Source organism: Drosophila biarmipes, chromosome 3L (assembly GCF_025231255.1).
Source record: "Drosophila biarmipes strain raj3 chromosome 3L, RU_DBia_V1.1, whole genome shotgun sequence".
In the NCBI taxonomy this organism is placed as follows: domain Eukaryota; kingdom Metazoa; phylum Arthropoda; class Insecta; order Diptera; family Drosophilidae; genus Drosophila; species Drosophila biarmipes.
The window spans coordinates 18,401,861-18,419,581 of NC_066613.1; the positions used below are offsets into that span (position 1 = coordinate 18,401,861).

The following is a 17,721-nucleotide window of genomic DNA, read 5'->3' on the forward strand; positions in this document are numbered from 1 at the left end:
CAAAATATGGGAAAAAATTAAATTAAAGTTAAATCTTGTATTCTAAATAAAATAAATATTGAAAAATATGATTTTTGTTCACAACATTTTATTAAAAGTTTGAAATATTTATTAAGTCTTAAATGTTATACTCTTTTTACTACAATTTGTTTTGCTACCGCCAGCCATTTTTGTTAACTGCCCAATTTTTTTTAACTCCCCCTATCTAATCTAACATTCTTCCAGTGTGCCCACTAACCTGAGTTAATGAGTCAACAGGTAGTGCGCTTGGCTGGCGAAGCGCTTAGATAGTGGCTTTTCGGACGCAAAAGACCGGAGGGTGCTAAGATAATTCCGGCAAATTAATGGCCAGCACTCCCTGCACTTATTACCTGAAATGTAAACCAAGCATATGCACACGGTGGCTTCCTGCTCGGGGGAAGGCGGTCAAGGTCGTATTGGACGACCGACCCCCGAGCCACTTGCCCCGGCCATTTATCAAAAGCGTCTGCGACATTTTTCCACACTTTGACTTTGATTGCCACATGTAGCAGCGAGCAGACATGAAACAAATTCCGAACTGCAATTATTTATAAGCAGAGAACGCAACTAGCTAAAAGGCCAACTGTCGCTGGCTGGGCAAGGCGGGGTAAGCTGGACAAAATCCATAAAGACAGCGCAAATGGGCCATAAAAAGCGAAAGGACGTTGTCAAGGAGGGTTCTTGGGGGCCTGAGGAAAGCTGAGATAATATGATTTCCAATAGTTTGTTTAGATTCTTTTAGTCTTGGGTATAGAAAAAAATTGAAGATCACATAAAAAGCAAGATATTATACTTCTATCTTCTATGATAAAATGTGCCCTATTTTTTTAGGAAATATCCCAAAACTGTGGTTGAATTTCAATTAAAGTTAAACCAAATAAAGCCCAAAGCACTAGGCGCTTTATTTACGTTTCCAAGGCATTCACTTTGATTGTTATCAAATCATTTGCCTGGTGTTTTCTAACACAACACCCCCTTCTATCAAAACTTAGGACTACGCAACTGCTTTAATAACATTATGATGCCATTGGATTCGCTTAGCTCGCCTCTGTTAGCAGCACTGGCTGAAATTTGTGTATTTGCACTAAAAATACACAAAGCCTTTGAGTGGGCGGTGTGCCCAGAGGCGGGCGAGAGGGCGGATCCGTTTGATTGGTGTGGCCAAGTGTTTTCATTCATGGCGCACGAGCACGAAAAGAGTCAACACACTGCACACCACACACCACACACTACACACCCATCTCCCCGGCTGTGCCGGCTGTAATTTATGAATCTTTTTTCCCCTAGCTTAATCGTAAATTTTAATGATTAATTTGCTAAATTGTACAGTAAAATCAGACAACTAATGTGCGCGCTCAGTTGACGTCTGTATCTGCTGCATCTTAGTATGTGTGTATCTGTATCTGTAACTGTATCTGTATCTGTGCCTGTGTCTGGGCAAGATTGATGAGCCCGGGCTGGCAAAGTTCAAGTTCCAGTTTGAAACCACTTAATTAGAGGCTCACGAAAGTCCAGGTTCCTGGCTCACATCCAGGTAGTTTGTGGCGCGTCGCCGCAATGTCTGTCAACTTGATAAGCAGCCGCATTAAGCGTATCCACAGCCACACACACAGGCTGTCTCGCAGATACAGAGATACACTGGCGAAATGCAAAACGTGACTTTGGCCAGGCAGCTGATTAATGGTCACGGAGACGAGCCCAGCTAAAATCGACCAAGTGCCGGAACCACTTGGCAGTGCATAGCCAATGTTTTCAATGTATCTGGATAATGTATCTTCTTTTGGCAGCACATCGATTGCGGCTAAGTACTATGGTATCTTGTGAATGCAGCACGTGATCTTATCATAGGTAATTGTGAAACTGGTATGAAACTTAAGCAACTGCTTTTGTGGACAGCCCAAAGATACTAAAAGCTATTCTGCTTAATAATATACAAATTATAATAACATAATTGAAGAAAATCAGGAAAATATATAGCAATCCCTTAGATTTCCCCCCATCAATTTCATGAAATTCATTTAAACCCCCAGAGGTTCATTCAGATTTTCCGCCCAAAAGCCAATATTAAGTGCACATGCAGATGCAATTGGCCATAACGCGGCCCATTCATCACTGGCACTGGGGGCCAGGTGAAAACCTGTTGGTTATTTGGTTTGTTTGTTTGTTTATTAACCCACCCATCAGAGCCACCTTTGATGCACGAGCCTGTCGTTTGTTGCTTTTAATTACACGAACAAGCAAAAAGAGCCAAACAGCCAAAAGGAAATTACATTACATTGCGTTCGGCGTTGTGGGGGCAAGAGAGATACAGATGCTGTAGCCGTAGCGGTGGATACATGTATCTGCCGGCTACATTTGGCTTTTGTCGCTGGCCGCAGGTGTAAATGGCTCTGGGGCCGTGCCATTAAGGCCATCTTTCTACATTTGATGCCTATTTGCCGTGTTCCCCTCTAAAAGGTGGCTACAACTGCTGTGTTACTTTTTAATGGAATCTATTTATTTATTTCTTGTGCACATATATTTTTTAGGCTTTGACGTTTGCTTTGATTCGTGGAAATTCACGCTAACGCCCGCCAGCGTCACATTAAGTAAACACACAAATAATTTGCCTTTGCTCCGTTTGCCAATGTTTATTGTTGCTCCAAGTACAATGATCATTCGTCACTATTTCGACTGGTGCGCTGGCCTTTGGCCGGCAAATGTTTTAAATTGCTTTGTTGTCAAAAATGTGTTTCTCTAATCGCGTTTCGCTCGAAAAGGCATCTCACGTGGGGCAGGGCGCGTTATTTATGGGGAAGATCTAGTGGATTTTGCATAATAAGTTGGGGCAGTGGAAAATTCTGAAGAACTCACGAATAAGTAATTTTTTCACGAGATTGATTAATTTAAAAACACAATAAGTACATGAATAATCTTAAACAATTTTTGTAAATATTAACTTTATCTAATTCCAACTATGTCTGCATTTAATATTTCTTGTCTATTTAAAGATTTTTAAAGTCTAGAATTTCACTTAATATTCCATTAAAGCAAAAATATCTATGAAAATGAAAAGTAACCAATAGCTGCGCAATGATAATCATTTAAACCACTTTTTAATTTGATTTGGCTCTCTCAGCACACACTTTTTGCTGGTTAAATGGTAAGCCATAAAAAACTGATACCCCAAAGTGTGAACTTATGCAAAACAGCAGCCGAGAACGAGCTGAAGAAATGCCAAAATCAAAGTGGAATTTATTTGAGTTGCCCATGTTGTTCTTGGCCTTTGCTGCCCGAGGCGAGTGGCGAAAGATTGATGCCCAATTAAAATACTTTGTGGGCCGCGGGGCAATCCATTAGCCGATAATTACCACCTCAATAACTCATAAATAGCTGACCCGGCTGAAACCCCTTATGCTCCTTTGTACCCCCTATTCCCCAATTCACCCCCATTTCCCCCCTCATTTTCCCATGCTCACCGTTGCTCTGGACACTTGGCTGAGTTTTCCGAGGTGGTCGTGACCATGGCCGTGGACTTTTTCCGCCGAATGGCCATGTGGCGTTCGCGGGTGGGAAACTTGGGCTGCTTCTTCACCACTTTGGGCTGCACTTGGAAGACGTCGCAGGGACGCACCTTCACCAGCATGTTGTTCAAACTTTAGCTTCGCTCTTAACTTTGACTTGGGCACGCAACTTTAAAACACAAACAATCGAGGGCAAACGCCGCAACACCGGTTGTCAAAAGCGACTTCAACTCGGTTGGTTTTACGCAGCGGGTTTCACAACTTCAAGACAGTCTTAAGATATGCACATAAGGTGTACATCTAATTAGGTAAGAGATATTTTACCTTGGGTTTCTAGCATTGAAACCTTATTTAAAGATAAAAGATTGTTTGTTTTCACTGGCTAATAATTTTGTATAAAATATATACCATATTTTAATAGAGCTTTAGTATTGAGTTCTTTTAAATATTAGAACAAAGATTTCATAGATTTCTGGCTTGTTTACCAGTTTTTTTGAGTACTTTGGCCTCAAAGATACATTTCTCCGTGCACTATTTCACTCTTTGAAGACTGTAACACTCCGTACTTCTCAACAGACTGTACTGTGAAGTCTTGCCCCGAAGAGATTTCGATTTTGATAAGCACAATTGACGTTTAGGCAAACACTTCCCGTGGAGAAGAGCGTAAGTTTAAACGCGATAAGGGGCTGACACATCGCGTGCTCTCCTCTGTTTTTGTTCAAATATTTTACAATACAGGTATTTTTGAAGTTCAACCTGAATATTCATTCGCTCTCTTACACAGCCCGATCGTGTGGGCAACCGAGTAACAACTGTTTTAACAGTTAAACAATGCAATTTGAGCTCGACTCGGAGCACGAATAAAAAGCACAAAAAATACAAACAAAAAGCAAATAAATCGGCAAACTCAAAACGAGCACGCGGCTGTTAGAGAGATCGTCAGTGCATAATACAAGCCAGATAGTCACTTGGTCAGTCAGTCAGTCAGTTGGTCATTCAGTCACTCAGTCAATGTCGGACTTTATTGCTCAATCATAAGCCCTACAAAAAACAAATACGAGACATAAAAAACTGCACGCGTCGCTCGAAAGCTTGAACTTGAGCTGAACCCAGCAAATTGGTGTATGTGGCAACCACAGCGCAATGGGCAATCCTCAATCTTATAGAGCAATCGATTCAATCTGCGTCTCCAGGGCGGCAAGAGATGTGCGGTGAACCCTTGGGTAAATATAGAAAATCGAGTCAGGGCCTTTGATTGCCCACTAATTGCCGCTGCAACGGAGGGAAATCGGAAAACAACGAGGCGAAGGTTCTCCAAGGGGTTTGGCGAGGGTTTAATGCACCCTCTGAGGCATGAAAATGATTATTTACTTAGTTTTTTATCACCTTACTCAGGGTTTAGCTCCAATTAGCCACCTTCATTACCAATTAATATAATAGCAATTATTACCTTGGAACAATTATACTTCATTAAATATTAAATAAATTTCAACCATTAATAATAAATAAATATTTTAAGAACATTAAGATCATTAAAAGCCACCAAACATTTCTGTCAGTGCATGTTCCCACCCAATAAACTGTTCACCCACGATGCTGTTTGATCTATGTTTTCATCAAATGAATTTAATAACATGGTCATTAAAAATTGCCTACGTTTTATTTATAAATAGGAATTTTCCGAATATCTTTATTACAGTTCTTGTGTTTTGAGTATGTCTATAAGGTTGGTTAAGGCGATTAAAAATTTTAATTTACTACCCCACAAAAAAGAACATAAAACCATAGATCTTAAAGCCAAAACAGATATTCTAGTCGCTTTTAGCAAATAATACTTTTTAAATGCCGAAAGCAAACAAATCCAATCAGGCGAAATTGAAGTAATTGTAGCAAATGTAGAAAAGGTAAACTTGGTGAAGAGGGAATACACTGCCGAATTTTAAAGAATACTTTAACTAATTTAAAAATTGAAGAAAGGAAAATAATTTTGTTAAAATTCGAATTTAACTTTTCTGATATTTTCGATTATAATGCCTGGATTTTCGACTTTTGAACCACTCTTTTCCATAGCTTTCCCTTCGAAAGCGTATCACGCATACGCCCCGTAAATCATCAAATGGAATTGGCGTGCGGCCAGCATCAAAATGAAAAGCCAAATAGAAAACGCAAACGCAGCTAGACAAAGGAGACGACGGACAGACAGTCGGACATTCGGTTCAGTTCACAAATTAATGGCGTAATTTGAAATGGTTTTTGCGGTTGCAAGCCGGAGCAGGCGAAAATGCTAAGTGTTTGGCCAATTGTTAGACGATTTGCGTGCAAATATGGGTGAGTGAGAACGGGAATATAAAATGCAGCAAATAATAATTGCATAATTCGTGCGAGTAAAATTAAACTCATTGCAAATGGGTAAATAACAATGATAAATAGTGAAAATAATCGCTGGGGCAAATATTTATTTGGTTCGCGGCCGCAAGGCGCGCAATAAATTAACGCTGCGGCCAGTCATTATCCACTGCACAGAGCCCAGTGCACCGATGTCATCGAGACCATATATATGCCATTGAGGGGATATATCGAGGGACTCTGCCAAATCGGCTTGGCCGCCGACTTGCGGCTTTCGTTTATTTTCCATCTCGGCATTTTGGACCACAAGTTAGTTGCTGGTCTCTCCGCCTTTTTCCTGGTTCCCTGCTGCTCGGGCGGAGGTTTCTGTGTTTTTGGCACCGCTGACGCATAATTTATTTATCGAGATACACTAATTCCGGGGCACACACAGGAAAATGGTCTAAAAATGCTGAATTTAAATCATCACAAATGAATTTATAGAGGTGTTTGAATAAAACAAATCGTTAGCTATGTTATTTCTTATTTATTGGGAGTGTGTTTATTATTTTAATGGTCTTTCATTATCCGCAATGGCAGTTTTATTTTTTCAAAATATAATGGAGGCCACCTGGCGGCTGTGTTTTGAAACTAGGGAAAAGCTTTTTGAGAAAGCTCTACAGTGAAGGCATGAAAAGTTGATATACCTCTAACGAAAGATCTATAAAATATTTCTATATTTATATTGTTCCTATTCTTTAATATCCCTCCTTTATATTTATTTTTAAATTTTATTTTCTTACCTCCAGTCGTGGGCTGCAAAACCTGGGCAATCTGATTTACATTGCTCACAGCGGACTCCATCTTCAACCTCTCTTATGATGGCACCCTTGAAATAGATAATAAAAATAAATACATTAGTTGAGCCTTTAAATGTCAGAAATAATGTAAGCACAGAAAGATAATGACCATTTTTAAGTATTTTCCAGGGAAAGAAATAAAAAATTATTATTTTTAAATGGCAGAGATGGCACTACTACTACCGAAAAATGTTAAGATCATTATAGATCAAGAAGATATTAAAATTAAAAAAAATTACATTTATTAAAAAAAAGAGAGGAATGGAAAAAGTTATATTTATTTGTTATTGCAAAACTAAAAAAATCAAACCATCTTGCTTACTTTTAGTTATGAAAAATATCAAATGGGATGAGCTTATTTAAATCATTATTTATTACTTATTCATTAAGATAATTATCCCTTTGTACTTTTCAAGTTTATTATTCCGTTGCCAACGACTACACACACATGCACTATCTGCCCGCCAAACACCCCTTTTTTAATACTTTAAAAAACACGCTGAAGTGGGAAATGGACAACAAGGCGCCCAGACAAAACCGATTTACGATTGTACAACTTAATTTGTGCCCTGCTCATTTACGCGCCATTGCACCAAACAATTCCATGTACTGCTGGCCATATCTGAAATGGCCGGACTGCGGATGCAAATGCATGGCCATCGCAGTTGGCCGACTGCCGGGAAGGCAAAGAAAACGGAGGCCCAGGCCGATGCCACATGCCAGAAGTTGAGCTCAAACGGCGGCAAACGAATATGCTTGTGGCAGAGGCGGCTTCAGTGGCAGTTGCAGCTTCTGCCATGGATTGGATGTTGCTGTTGCCGCTGTGGATGTTGCACTTGTTCCAAAAATATACACGCCGCGCCAGAAAGCCAGCAAACAAAACAGAGGGAGCAAAACACAGAAATTGCACTTGGCACGCTTCCATTTTTGGCCAACTCGCCTTTGTCTTTGGGCCGTGTATTTCGCCGAGGACTGCAGTAAAAATTGTTTTGGTTCCTTTCCAGCCGGCTGGCTATACTATATGTAATCCCGAACGCTTGCCAATAAACACGAGACTTGACTTTTCATGGCTTTGACCCGGCACATTAATATTCACGATGTCCTGCGCTGCCCTCAGTGCACTCGGCTGGCTTTTTATAGCTTCCTAAGCTGAAGGGTATATTGTGATCGCCGGTGTTTATGTAACAGGAATAAGGAATCTCATAGTTATAGAACCTTTATCTGGAACTACACATTTCTGGAAGAAATTATGGTTACCCACAGAACAATGGTGATATCATTTTCAATTTTTAAAATTTCAAAATTTACTACCCCTTGTCATTTTTATTAAAAAGAGAATAACTTTATTCTACCTCTAACTTAATTTTAAGGACCAGTTACCAATATTATTCTTGGTTGAAAAATATTTTGCAGATTTGGATATGATGATAGGTTTCAAATATCTTTAAACAGTTTTATTTGGGTGGATCTCTTTTATTTATAAGAAGCAGCACATAAATTCGTAGTATTAGTCTATATTTTGTAGTATATCTTATGATCGAGACAGAAGAAAGGCATTATTTTAAAGTGAGATAAAATACATATAAGATAATTTTTCATTACGTTTTTTATTGTTTATTTATTATTATTTAAGCAAAAAGAATATGAAATAGTAATTTTATTTTTCATAAGGTATTATATTACTAAGAATAATATACGATCGAAGATCGTGTTCCAAACCTTCAGAGGTAAAACGCCCCAAAGTAGGCAACACAGTTCATCCCTTACACACGAGGCCAGGTATCTAATATTCGGGTGCCATTTTCCCACTTTTTTTGAGCAGGGCAGCCATTTGGGTGCCTTCGAATCCATCGCTGCGATAATTGTGACACGTCGCTGGCCAAAAATCGATGCTGACCCAGTTCAAAGCGGCGGAATAAATGCCGGGAGCACAATGACAGGGGGATAAGGACGAATGGCAGTACGAGTGCGAGTCCTTCTGCGAGGACCCGACAGACAGGGCAAACATTTGCGCCTGACGCGCGGATATTATTGGCATTAAGTTGCAACTTGGCCCGCAGTTCCGCAAATGTTTGATTTCCACTTAGGCGGGTCGCCGCTTTGTCTTCCGCTTTGACTTTGATGGTTCTTTTTTGCCGCCTTTGTGTTCCCCCTCTGTGCAAAGATTAATGTGTCTCCAATTAATCGAATGGGTATGACAATAAATCCATGATGGCGAAAGTTTCCCATAATGTTATGGCTGTAATTTGATATTAAACACATTTCACCCCATCGGATTTAATGTAATGCCTAGATTATCTACCAATTTGTATTCCTCCTCCAATCTCTCAACCGAATCCATGATGTCATGGGGACTGTCTTTTGCGACTATGAACCAATTTCATTTTAATTATCATAATCTCTAGCATAAATAAACATGAGTTGAGTTCGTTTTGCGATATGAGAAATTATTATGCTGCAATTGCCTTTTTTGGCTCGGGGGTCTTGTAAAATTTAGAGCAGACAAAGCTGGCTCTAATGGTCGCCAGTCCAGTTCTGATAAACCCACTCACTTGGGGGACTCCCACTCGGTGCTAAAATTCTGTCACAGCCGAGCGAAATTTATAGAAAAAAATCGAAAAAACACACAAATTTGAATCAAAGTTCGTTCAGCCAGCACATTTTCGAACAATGACGCTATGCCACCGGCTGTTGACTGTTTGTCTGCAGTAAAATAAGAGTAACTGGGTCTATAGATCGACTAGGAAATACCGAATAATAAAATACAATTTAAGATCGTTCAATACTAATGATAATATCACTCATACGCAGAGTTGCAGAACTATTGTAAATTATGCTAAAAATATACATTTTAATCAAAAGTGTCTGTAAAGTATTAGCTAAATGTGTTACAAAAATCATTTTGGTCCAATTCTGAACTTTTTGCGTAAGAGAAGAAGTGAATATCGTGTATATCGAATAAAACCATTAGGACAATTCATTTATCTACCACGTTTTTGAACTTTTACAGGTTTTCCCCAATTATCACCTTTTGTTATGGCAATTCAAAATACCTCAACTAAAGGAACCGCTAGAGGGTACTAAAATCCGTAGGTCGACGTCTCAGTTGGCGGCAACAGAAAACCGGTCTTCGTTTACTTGGAAATGAATCTATGCGAAGTATAAAAAATACACTCTCGTATATAGTATAGCTTATAAAGCGCAAGCAACAGAACAGTAAGTGTTTGTTTATTGCAAAACACAACCCAAATAAAAGAGAGAGAGAGAAACCCAAAAAAAAAACCGACACACTTAAGTAAAGTACCAAAAATACAAACCAAATTAACGAATTTACAGACGGAACAAGTAATTTTTCTGGGGAATGAGTTCGGGGAACCTCCGACCCAGCGATCACGAATCAGCCCGATGCTATTTACTGACAATGGTGATGATGATATATACTCTGATTTCAACCTGTTTCTTGGACCCACGCGAAATAGCGCCAAGATCCCAGCCATATAGGCAAGGTTAATCTGCGTATTAGCTTACATTGCAAACTTAGTGATTTTCACACTCTAGTTAACATTAACGCAACAGAAAAGGTGGCCAGACAAAGTGCGTCGCCAACTGAGACTAATGTAGTTCAAGATCATGCGTAGACCCGAGCAAAAACTTAAGTTGTAGCTGCACTTGCCAAAGAAGTCTCTGTGATCTTGCCTCTTAAAAGAGTTTTGGCCAGAGACGAGTTTTTGCTGGCCTCGTTGCCGGCAGATTAGAAAGTGAAATGTGCGGAGAGTTACGCCGAAGTTAGACTGGGGCAATGATCCACTAATTAGCGGACAGCCAAAAGACGGATGCGGACAGCGAAATCGGAGTTTATGTGGCCATTTCATGCAATCAGCCCCGTTGAAAAAAATACAAGAAAATCACTTTGGTTGATGACATCAATTAATGAGAGCTAAATAAAAATGTTCTTGGTTCTTATACTTTTTATTTTGATTCTTTTGCACACCTGTATTCAGTTTAATACAAGTAAAGATTGTGGAACTGACGTTATTAACTTAATGACAAGAACGTAGCATTTGCTGTGTCATCAAAACAATCTATTTTTAGAACCGGCTCAGGTACAATCAAATCAAATTTAATTTAAGCGAGCAAATGGCTTCTAAGCTAAACCTTTTGAGAAGCGCATAGAAAGGCGCTTGCCTCCACCATTGGTTTGAGAACAGGCTATGTAAGGGCCATCAACCCTCTCTTTGAGGATATCTTCAGCATTTGAATTCCCAATAAATATGGTTACAATCTGCTGAACCTGTTTCTATTGCGATGCATCCCCAATGTGAAAATCTTGGATGAGCAAGATAGACGACTGACATCACCATTTCCTTGCGTTTTGGCTTGGGGCAAGACAATTTATTCCATAATTTGCGTGCGAGTACGAACTCATTTTTTCCAAACCAAATATGGCCAAAAGCTCATCAGCTGCTTTCTAACTAGACACTCTCCACACCCTCCCCACTCAGACCAATCGAGTGACCATATTTAATGCTTGTCACGTAACGCTCGCTCATTTTCATGCACAGTTAGTCATACAGCCATAAAGCGATATGCTCGTATGTCCGTTGAACTAGCAATTCTTTTTAGAGCACTCATATCTAGCGCTCTTTTTGGGGGCAACTCAAAAGTGACAATTAACACTCCCTACTAGAAGTCCCGAGTGCTTTTTCGGGTTCGCTGAAGCCATTACCATTTAAAAAGTTCCCCGCCGCTTCCAACATTTTGCATTATCTGTTTGTCATTTATTTTTTGTTTGTTTTTTTTTTATATTTACTTAACAATAATTTTACGTAGAAAAAATTCACAACACACGATACGGATTGTTCGGACTGATGGATACATAAATCATTTATTTGCCCATTATCGGATGGGCAAAAACAGCGTTTGCAAAGCTGAGCTCCCAGCTCTGATAATGACGCAATATCGATGACTTTGTCACTGTGTATGGAATCGCTATATATGTGATCCACTCATTCTTGACTCTCCATTCTCATTATATGTATTCCACTACAGATATTCGGTTAACGCCTACCGCCAGGGCATTTTGATCGGCGATCGGTTGCGACGTGGCATGGGGGCGGCAATGTGGGCGGTGGTGTGGCTGTTGCTGGTGGCACGTGTCATCATTGGTGGATCGCGACGCCCCAGAAATACAGTGGGGCCTCCAGTGGAGGACGCCCGAGGGCTGGGCTTCACAGGTGCATTGTAGTGCCCGCCAAAGTAGGTCGCCGGCTGCGGTCTGCTCTGTGGCTTACTGCCATACAGCTGGACCCTTGTGGGGGCCCTTCCCCTGGTTGGAGGCGCTATTGCTTTACCCTGATCCGATCCTATGTGCACCAGGGTTCGTCCTCCTTTCTGCTGCTGATTGAGCTGCGGGTTCTGCTGCTGCTGACTGAGGTGATTCTTCTGCTGACCCACACTCAACCTGGTGGGCGAGGTGTGCTGACGGTACCATCGAGATCCCTGATTTTGACCTGGACTGGGACTCAAGCTGCTTCTGTTGGCCAACAATCTTTGGGCATAGTACTCCGTGGTGGGCATCGGCTTGGCCACTCCCACGGGCACGAATCTCCCCGGAGAGTGTGGTGATATGGAGTTCTTGATCTCGATGCGGATGGAGGGAGCAGGCGCCGGTGAGGGTGACATGTGGCGCACGGAAGGCTGTGTCACCCGGAAGGTCTCGTTGCGTTTCACTGGAGAACGGGTGGCGGAACGGGAGGGACGATCCCGCAGAGGAGAACGGGATTGCGGTCGGTAGTTATCATTATCGAAGACCAGGAAATCCGGACGATTCTCCTTGGATTCGCGTCGTTCCAGGGGTTTGGCCGCCGACTGCTGAGCGGGAACTTCCACAAACCAGGCGGGGTTGTGGGGCGTCTCCTTCTGCTGCTGCAGCAGGCGGTCCCTGAAGGATTTCCTAAAGCTATTCAGAGTGACCGTCTTGTACTTCTCCCGCTCGTCCTCCTCCCGCTGCTGATCCTCCAGCAGATCATCGTTCGAGTGGGTCTTCAGCTGCTCCAGCTGCTCCCGCAAATGCGTGGGTGTTTTGCTCTTCCGGTAGGTGGACGAATCGAAGCTGCCGCTGGAATTGGAACCAATGCTGGCCTGTCGATGGATGCCACTGGGTTCACCCGACTGCAGGGCCCTCAGGTTGGAGTGCTGTTCGTAGAGGAAGTTGAAGGGATCCGCCTGGGCGTCGTAGTCCTGGAGACGATCCGCTCCATCGCTGCGCCACTTGTAGTAGGTATTGGTGGCCGTATCACTGGGATGATGCTCATAGCTGGCCACTTCTTCGGGCGATGGAGTCTTCTTGCGCTTGGTAAAGGTGCTGAACTTGCTGAAGACCTTGGACTTCTTCGACTTCTTCTCCAGGGTGGAGGTGTTCGAGGCTGGACCACCCTCCTCTTCCGAATTGGGCAGTATGAAGGTGTCGCCGCGCTGCAAAGTAGAGCTTGCGGTCGAGTCCCGGCGTTGGGAACCCACGGCACTGATCACGCTGCCTGGCCGAGATGCGGAGCGAACCGGCGTCGTGTCGCGGGATGAGGAGCGGGAACTCTTGGCCCGCGACGACGAGGACAGGGAGGAGCGTATGTTGCGGAAAAACGACATCACTGGGGGATCTTCGCTCTCTTTCTCGGTGTAATCTCGGATATCGTATATCTCGAATCTCGAATCTTGGCTAATTAACCTTGGCGAGCGGCGGGCCAAAAATCACGATCCACGATCGCTGATCCACGAACCGACGCTGTCAACTGCCGCTGAGCAACTGAGCGGGCCCAACTTCAGTTATTACGCGGATCACTAGAATTTCCGTGGCTCTACCCAACCCTCTCGCTAGCCGTCTCTTTCGCAAAAACTGTCGCCGTCTCTCTCGACCGAGTGGCTCGACATTCGACTTTGCTCGTTTCGTTTGTTTTGACCAATTTGGCGTATTAACTTCATCATCGCGTTCCACACGCTTTAAGCCGCTTGTATTATGGCTGATATTATGGCTATATGTGTTCATCGCCAGCTGACTGACTGACTGGGTGCGTGGGCGTAGCACAGAGGCCCATACCAACGCACAGGTATTATGTAAATTAGCCCTTTTCCAGCCGGAGTTTGGGGTAACGTTTCTTTCGTAATTTATGCAACGGAAATCGCTCTAATTAGCCATCGCGGGCGGGCATCAACAGCTCATTTAACAAATTAGCGTTTGCACCGGCATGCAAACATCACCACAATCAATAGAACTTGGCTAGGGTTCCAGGGTTCGATGATGCGATACTTAGTAGAAAAGGTTTACGAAGGCTTAAAGATCTTTTTGGCATATTTATAACTGAATTTATATAAAAGAATCAGTATTTTCGTTAATACATTATATTAACCAATATATACATATTAATATTATAAGGATGGGAATTTCTTACTTCTCCAAATTACGTTCATATGGGATGGAGACTGCATTAAACTATACTTTTTGATATATTTATTGAATATAATACTATTATTATTTTAAGCAGAAAATTCCACACTGCTCCAAATTAAGTTCATTGCAAACCTACAAAGTCTTAATTATATGATATAAATTTTTGTGCCTTGGATATATTATCAAATATAAGACTACTGTTATTATAAAGATGCCAATTCCAAAATTCTCATTAAGACATAATGATATGCTAATAATAATAATCCTATATATTACTACCATTATTATAAAGATAGCAATTCCTTACTTCTCTCAAAAATATCGGCTCTTTACTATATGATAGTACCTTTGAGGGCTAGATATTTCTTTGTATTAATTTATAACTTTAACCCTAAATTAATATTCTGTATGATCATATAAAAGGTTAATATACTTTATTTAAAGCCTTTATATTTCTTAAAATGCCACATGCTTATTTCCCAAAAAGCCTCTGGATACCATATCCAACTTAATTATTTTGTATTCCTTATTTTACATGCGGTTCATCAACCCTTACAGTAGCATTTAGGTTCTTCAGGAAATGGCGATACATTCCTTATGGGAACCCAATCTTATATGGATTTCAATCTAGCTGTGTGGCAAAATCTGCGCCCGCCTTATACGCCCCATTTTGTGATCTTTCAACTACCGGGTGTCAAGTCGACAATAGACAATGGACGCCACAAAGGCGACACCTGAGCTCAGGTGTTGGGGCGATGATGATGCTTTGTTCGAAGAGGTGAGCGTTCTGCGAGCGGATTTGATTTTGACGGAGCTGATCAAAGGCGAGTTCGAATGCGATGTCGGTGACGAAAACGGTGACCAGACACTGTCTCTTTGTTCGGGCCTAATGAGCGGTTCAGCGGAGATCGAGTGTCGTGTGTGTGGGGTTTTTTACCATATTTTTTGACGATTTTCAGTGGCACTTTAATTTGTTTCGCTTCCGATTCACCGCTTTTTGCGAGTCATTAGATGGTATCGGAGTGGCTGTGAAATATTCGAGGGCTTTTGAGCGAGGTTTAATGCAGTTTTGAACAATTCCGCAGCTGACAATTAAAGCATGCATATTTTTGGCACTTCATAACCACCCACAAGTTTCCACACAATATGTGTGCTGCCGGGTGTCAGGCCGTCAGTGGGGAATTTAAGTACAAAAGACTCTGCAGCTCGGGCAGTCCCAGTTGGCTCGTAAATCACTTGCGAATTATTTGCTTGTTTTACCAAATTTAATCCTAATTTGGCATTCAGGTTGTTTGCACAATTGCCTACTTTTGGGCTCAGCTCAGGGCACTCTGCAGCTGCCCGAAAGTAGGCAGTGAACCAGAAGGCCTACTTTTGTGTGTTCAATTCACACATTCAACACAAACATAAATTGCACAAGTGTGGGTTTGTATCTGTGTTAAACTGATAATTTATTAATTAAATAATAAGTTTATTGGTTTGTTATTGGTGAAATTTTAACGTGATTTATTAGATTTTGTGCATAATAAAGCCATTCTTTAGGGCAATTAATTATGAGTCACATTTTAAATGGTATGAAACTAGATATCGTAAATATATATATATATATATATAAATATATATTTTATCCCATGCTTTTTATTATACATATGTCATATAAATCGTTCACTGTAATTAAAAACCTCATTCAAGGCAATACATTTTCTTTACAAAGCCCCAACTTAAACCCTTCAACAGTTCACAGATAAAACATAAAATAAATATCGTACCTCTACCACCTGCCCAATTATTTTATTTCTATTTTCCAAGCACTAACACTCAATAAATTGAACAAACTGCTTTACATTTTCCCCATTTTCCGCCTTGGCCTTTATTATTTTGCCCCATTGCTAACACCCCCGGGGGAAGGTGCACGTTTCGCAGAGCAAATACCTATGACTGTTAACACAAACATACGTTTGGGCACTGTGGCAATCTAAAATCACAGCGGGCAGCTAAAGAAGTGGGGCTAGAACAACTTTGGGGCACGGGGGAAAGTTCACGCCATTCGCAGAATCATGAGCCAGCATCTTCCGCACATAAACACTGCTCAGAAGTTGTGGCAACCGCATCTGCAGGCGGGAGAATATAGGAACGGAGCAGAGCAGAGCAGAGCGTCTTGCCACATGCCACATACATCCGTGGTTGCCAAATTGGCTGCCACCCCGCCTCCACCTTCTTTCTGCCCCTCCCACCGGAGAAATATTGCTGCGCCAAAATGTTTATTGTGAAGAGATTAATAAAATATGCATATCTGCAGATTGGCAGGGGAAAGAAATCCAAACTCCAATGAATACCAAATTCGAAAGTCATATTACTCACAAAACCCGTTGCCTGTCCTAAAATATTATGAATTAATCATTTAAAATATGACTCTAAGGGGTTGCTTTCTCTATTACTAAATGCTGTGTTCTAAACATAACATCAAAGGAACTATATTTTTGGCTTGAGGTAGGCTTTCCAAAAAAAGAGTAGAGCATGCTGCTCGGTATAAACTTGAAACATTTTTAATATTTATTGCTCGTGTGGGAAATAAATCACTTGAAGAGCCAACTCATCGGAGTGTAGTGAAGAAAGCCAAATAATTAATCGTGAGGTCAATTCCCCGAACACTCTGAGTTGTTTATAAGACCTCTTAAATGCCTCTGAAGTGTAAAAAAATTAATGGCAGATGAATTAGCGATTTAAAAGAAATTCTTATTTTACCTTAAACCAATGTTGATATTATATTTGATTGTTTTCCTAGAAATATCAACTATTTCGGGACCTACATATGCAATTTTATTAAATATTTATAGCACTACTCAAAGTTTAAGTTTATATTTTATGAGAAATCCATTGCTGACACATATGGGTCACCAAGTGCCGATCAGGAAATCGATTTTGGAATAAATAAATTCACACTGTGACCCCTGATTTAACTACTGATGTCGTTTATGGCCACTGCATTGTGTGCAAAGTGCCCAGTGTAGAGATGCGTTGCTGTGTGGGACATGACCCAGCACATAACATTTATCAGCTATTAAGTCATGCACAAGCCCAGACAGCTGTGGGGATCCAATGCCAGCGACAATAATATCAGACAAAACGAAAAGCACGCCGGGAAAAAGCCACAAATAAGCCAAATTATGAGTGGGTGTTGAAATTGAAAATTGTGAATTGTGAATGCTATTGGCGGGCGATTATTGTGTATTTATGTGCACATTTAGCACAATTAAAAATTAACACACACATGGCGGAGTCTGCCATCCGTAGATATATCTATGGGAGATCCGACCGGGGCAGTATAAACGAAACAGAAATCAAACAAAACGACGCCTTGGCCAAAACGCCGGCTCTTGAGGAAGTGGGCGAGCGAGTTTTTACAGTTACAGAGCACACACAGCTGCTCCAATCCAATGCCTACCTATGTATCTTGGCCACCTAAACAGAGGGGTTGGGGTTCGGGTTTGGGTTCGGGATCGGGTTCGGGGACTTGGGGAGGGTGTTTCCCCCGGGCGTCCACAGAAACAACGAGCGCACACCGGAA

The 17,721-nt window shown here is 41.4% G+C and overlaps 2 protein-coding genes across 3 annotated transcripts in view; both read right to left on the reverse strand.

The window, feature by feature from the left end:
• The window catches only part of LOC108034821 (four and a half LIM domains protein 2), a 60,304-nt gene that overhangs the window by 33,469 nt on the left and 9,114 nt on the right, over window positions 1-17,721 (reverse strand). Inside the window, exon 3 of one of the 2 annotated variants that reach the window (XM_017109905.2) lies at window positions 6,653-6,738. In XM_017109905.2, the coding sequence (XP_016965394.1) occupies window positions 6,653-6,738 (86 nt within the window). Of the gene's footprint in view, window positions 1-3,479; window positions 4,332-6,652; window positions 6,739-17,721 lie in introns of those variants that run through there. The other variant, XM_017109906.3, reaches the window with a different exon arrangement.
• Window positions 11,466-13,520, reverse strand: LOC108034823 (uncharacterized). Its single transcript, XM_017109916.3, has one exon. The coding sequence runs from the start codon at window positions 13,352-13,354 to the stop codon at window positions 11,774-11,776; it is 1,581 nt and encodes a 526-aa protein (XP_016965405.1). The 5' UTR covers window positions 13,355-13,520; the 3' UTR covers window positions 11,466-11,773.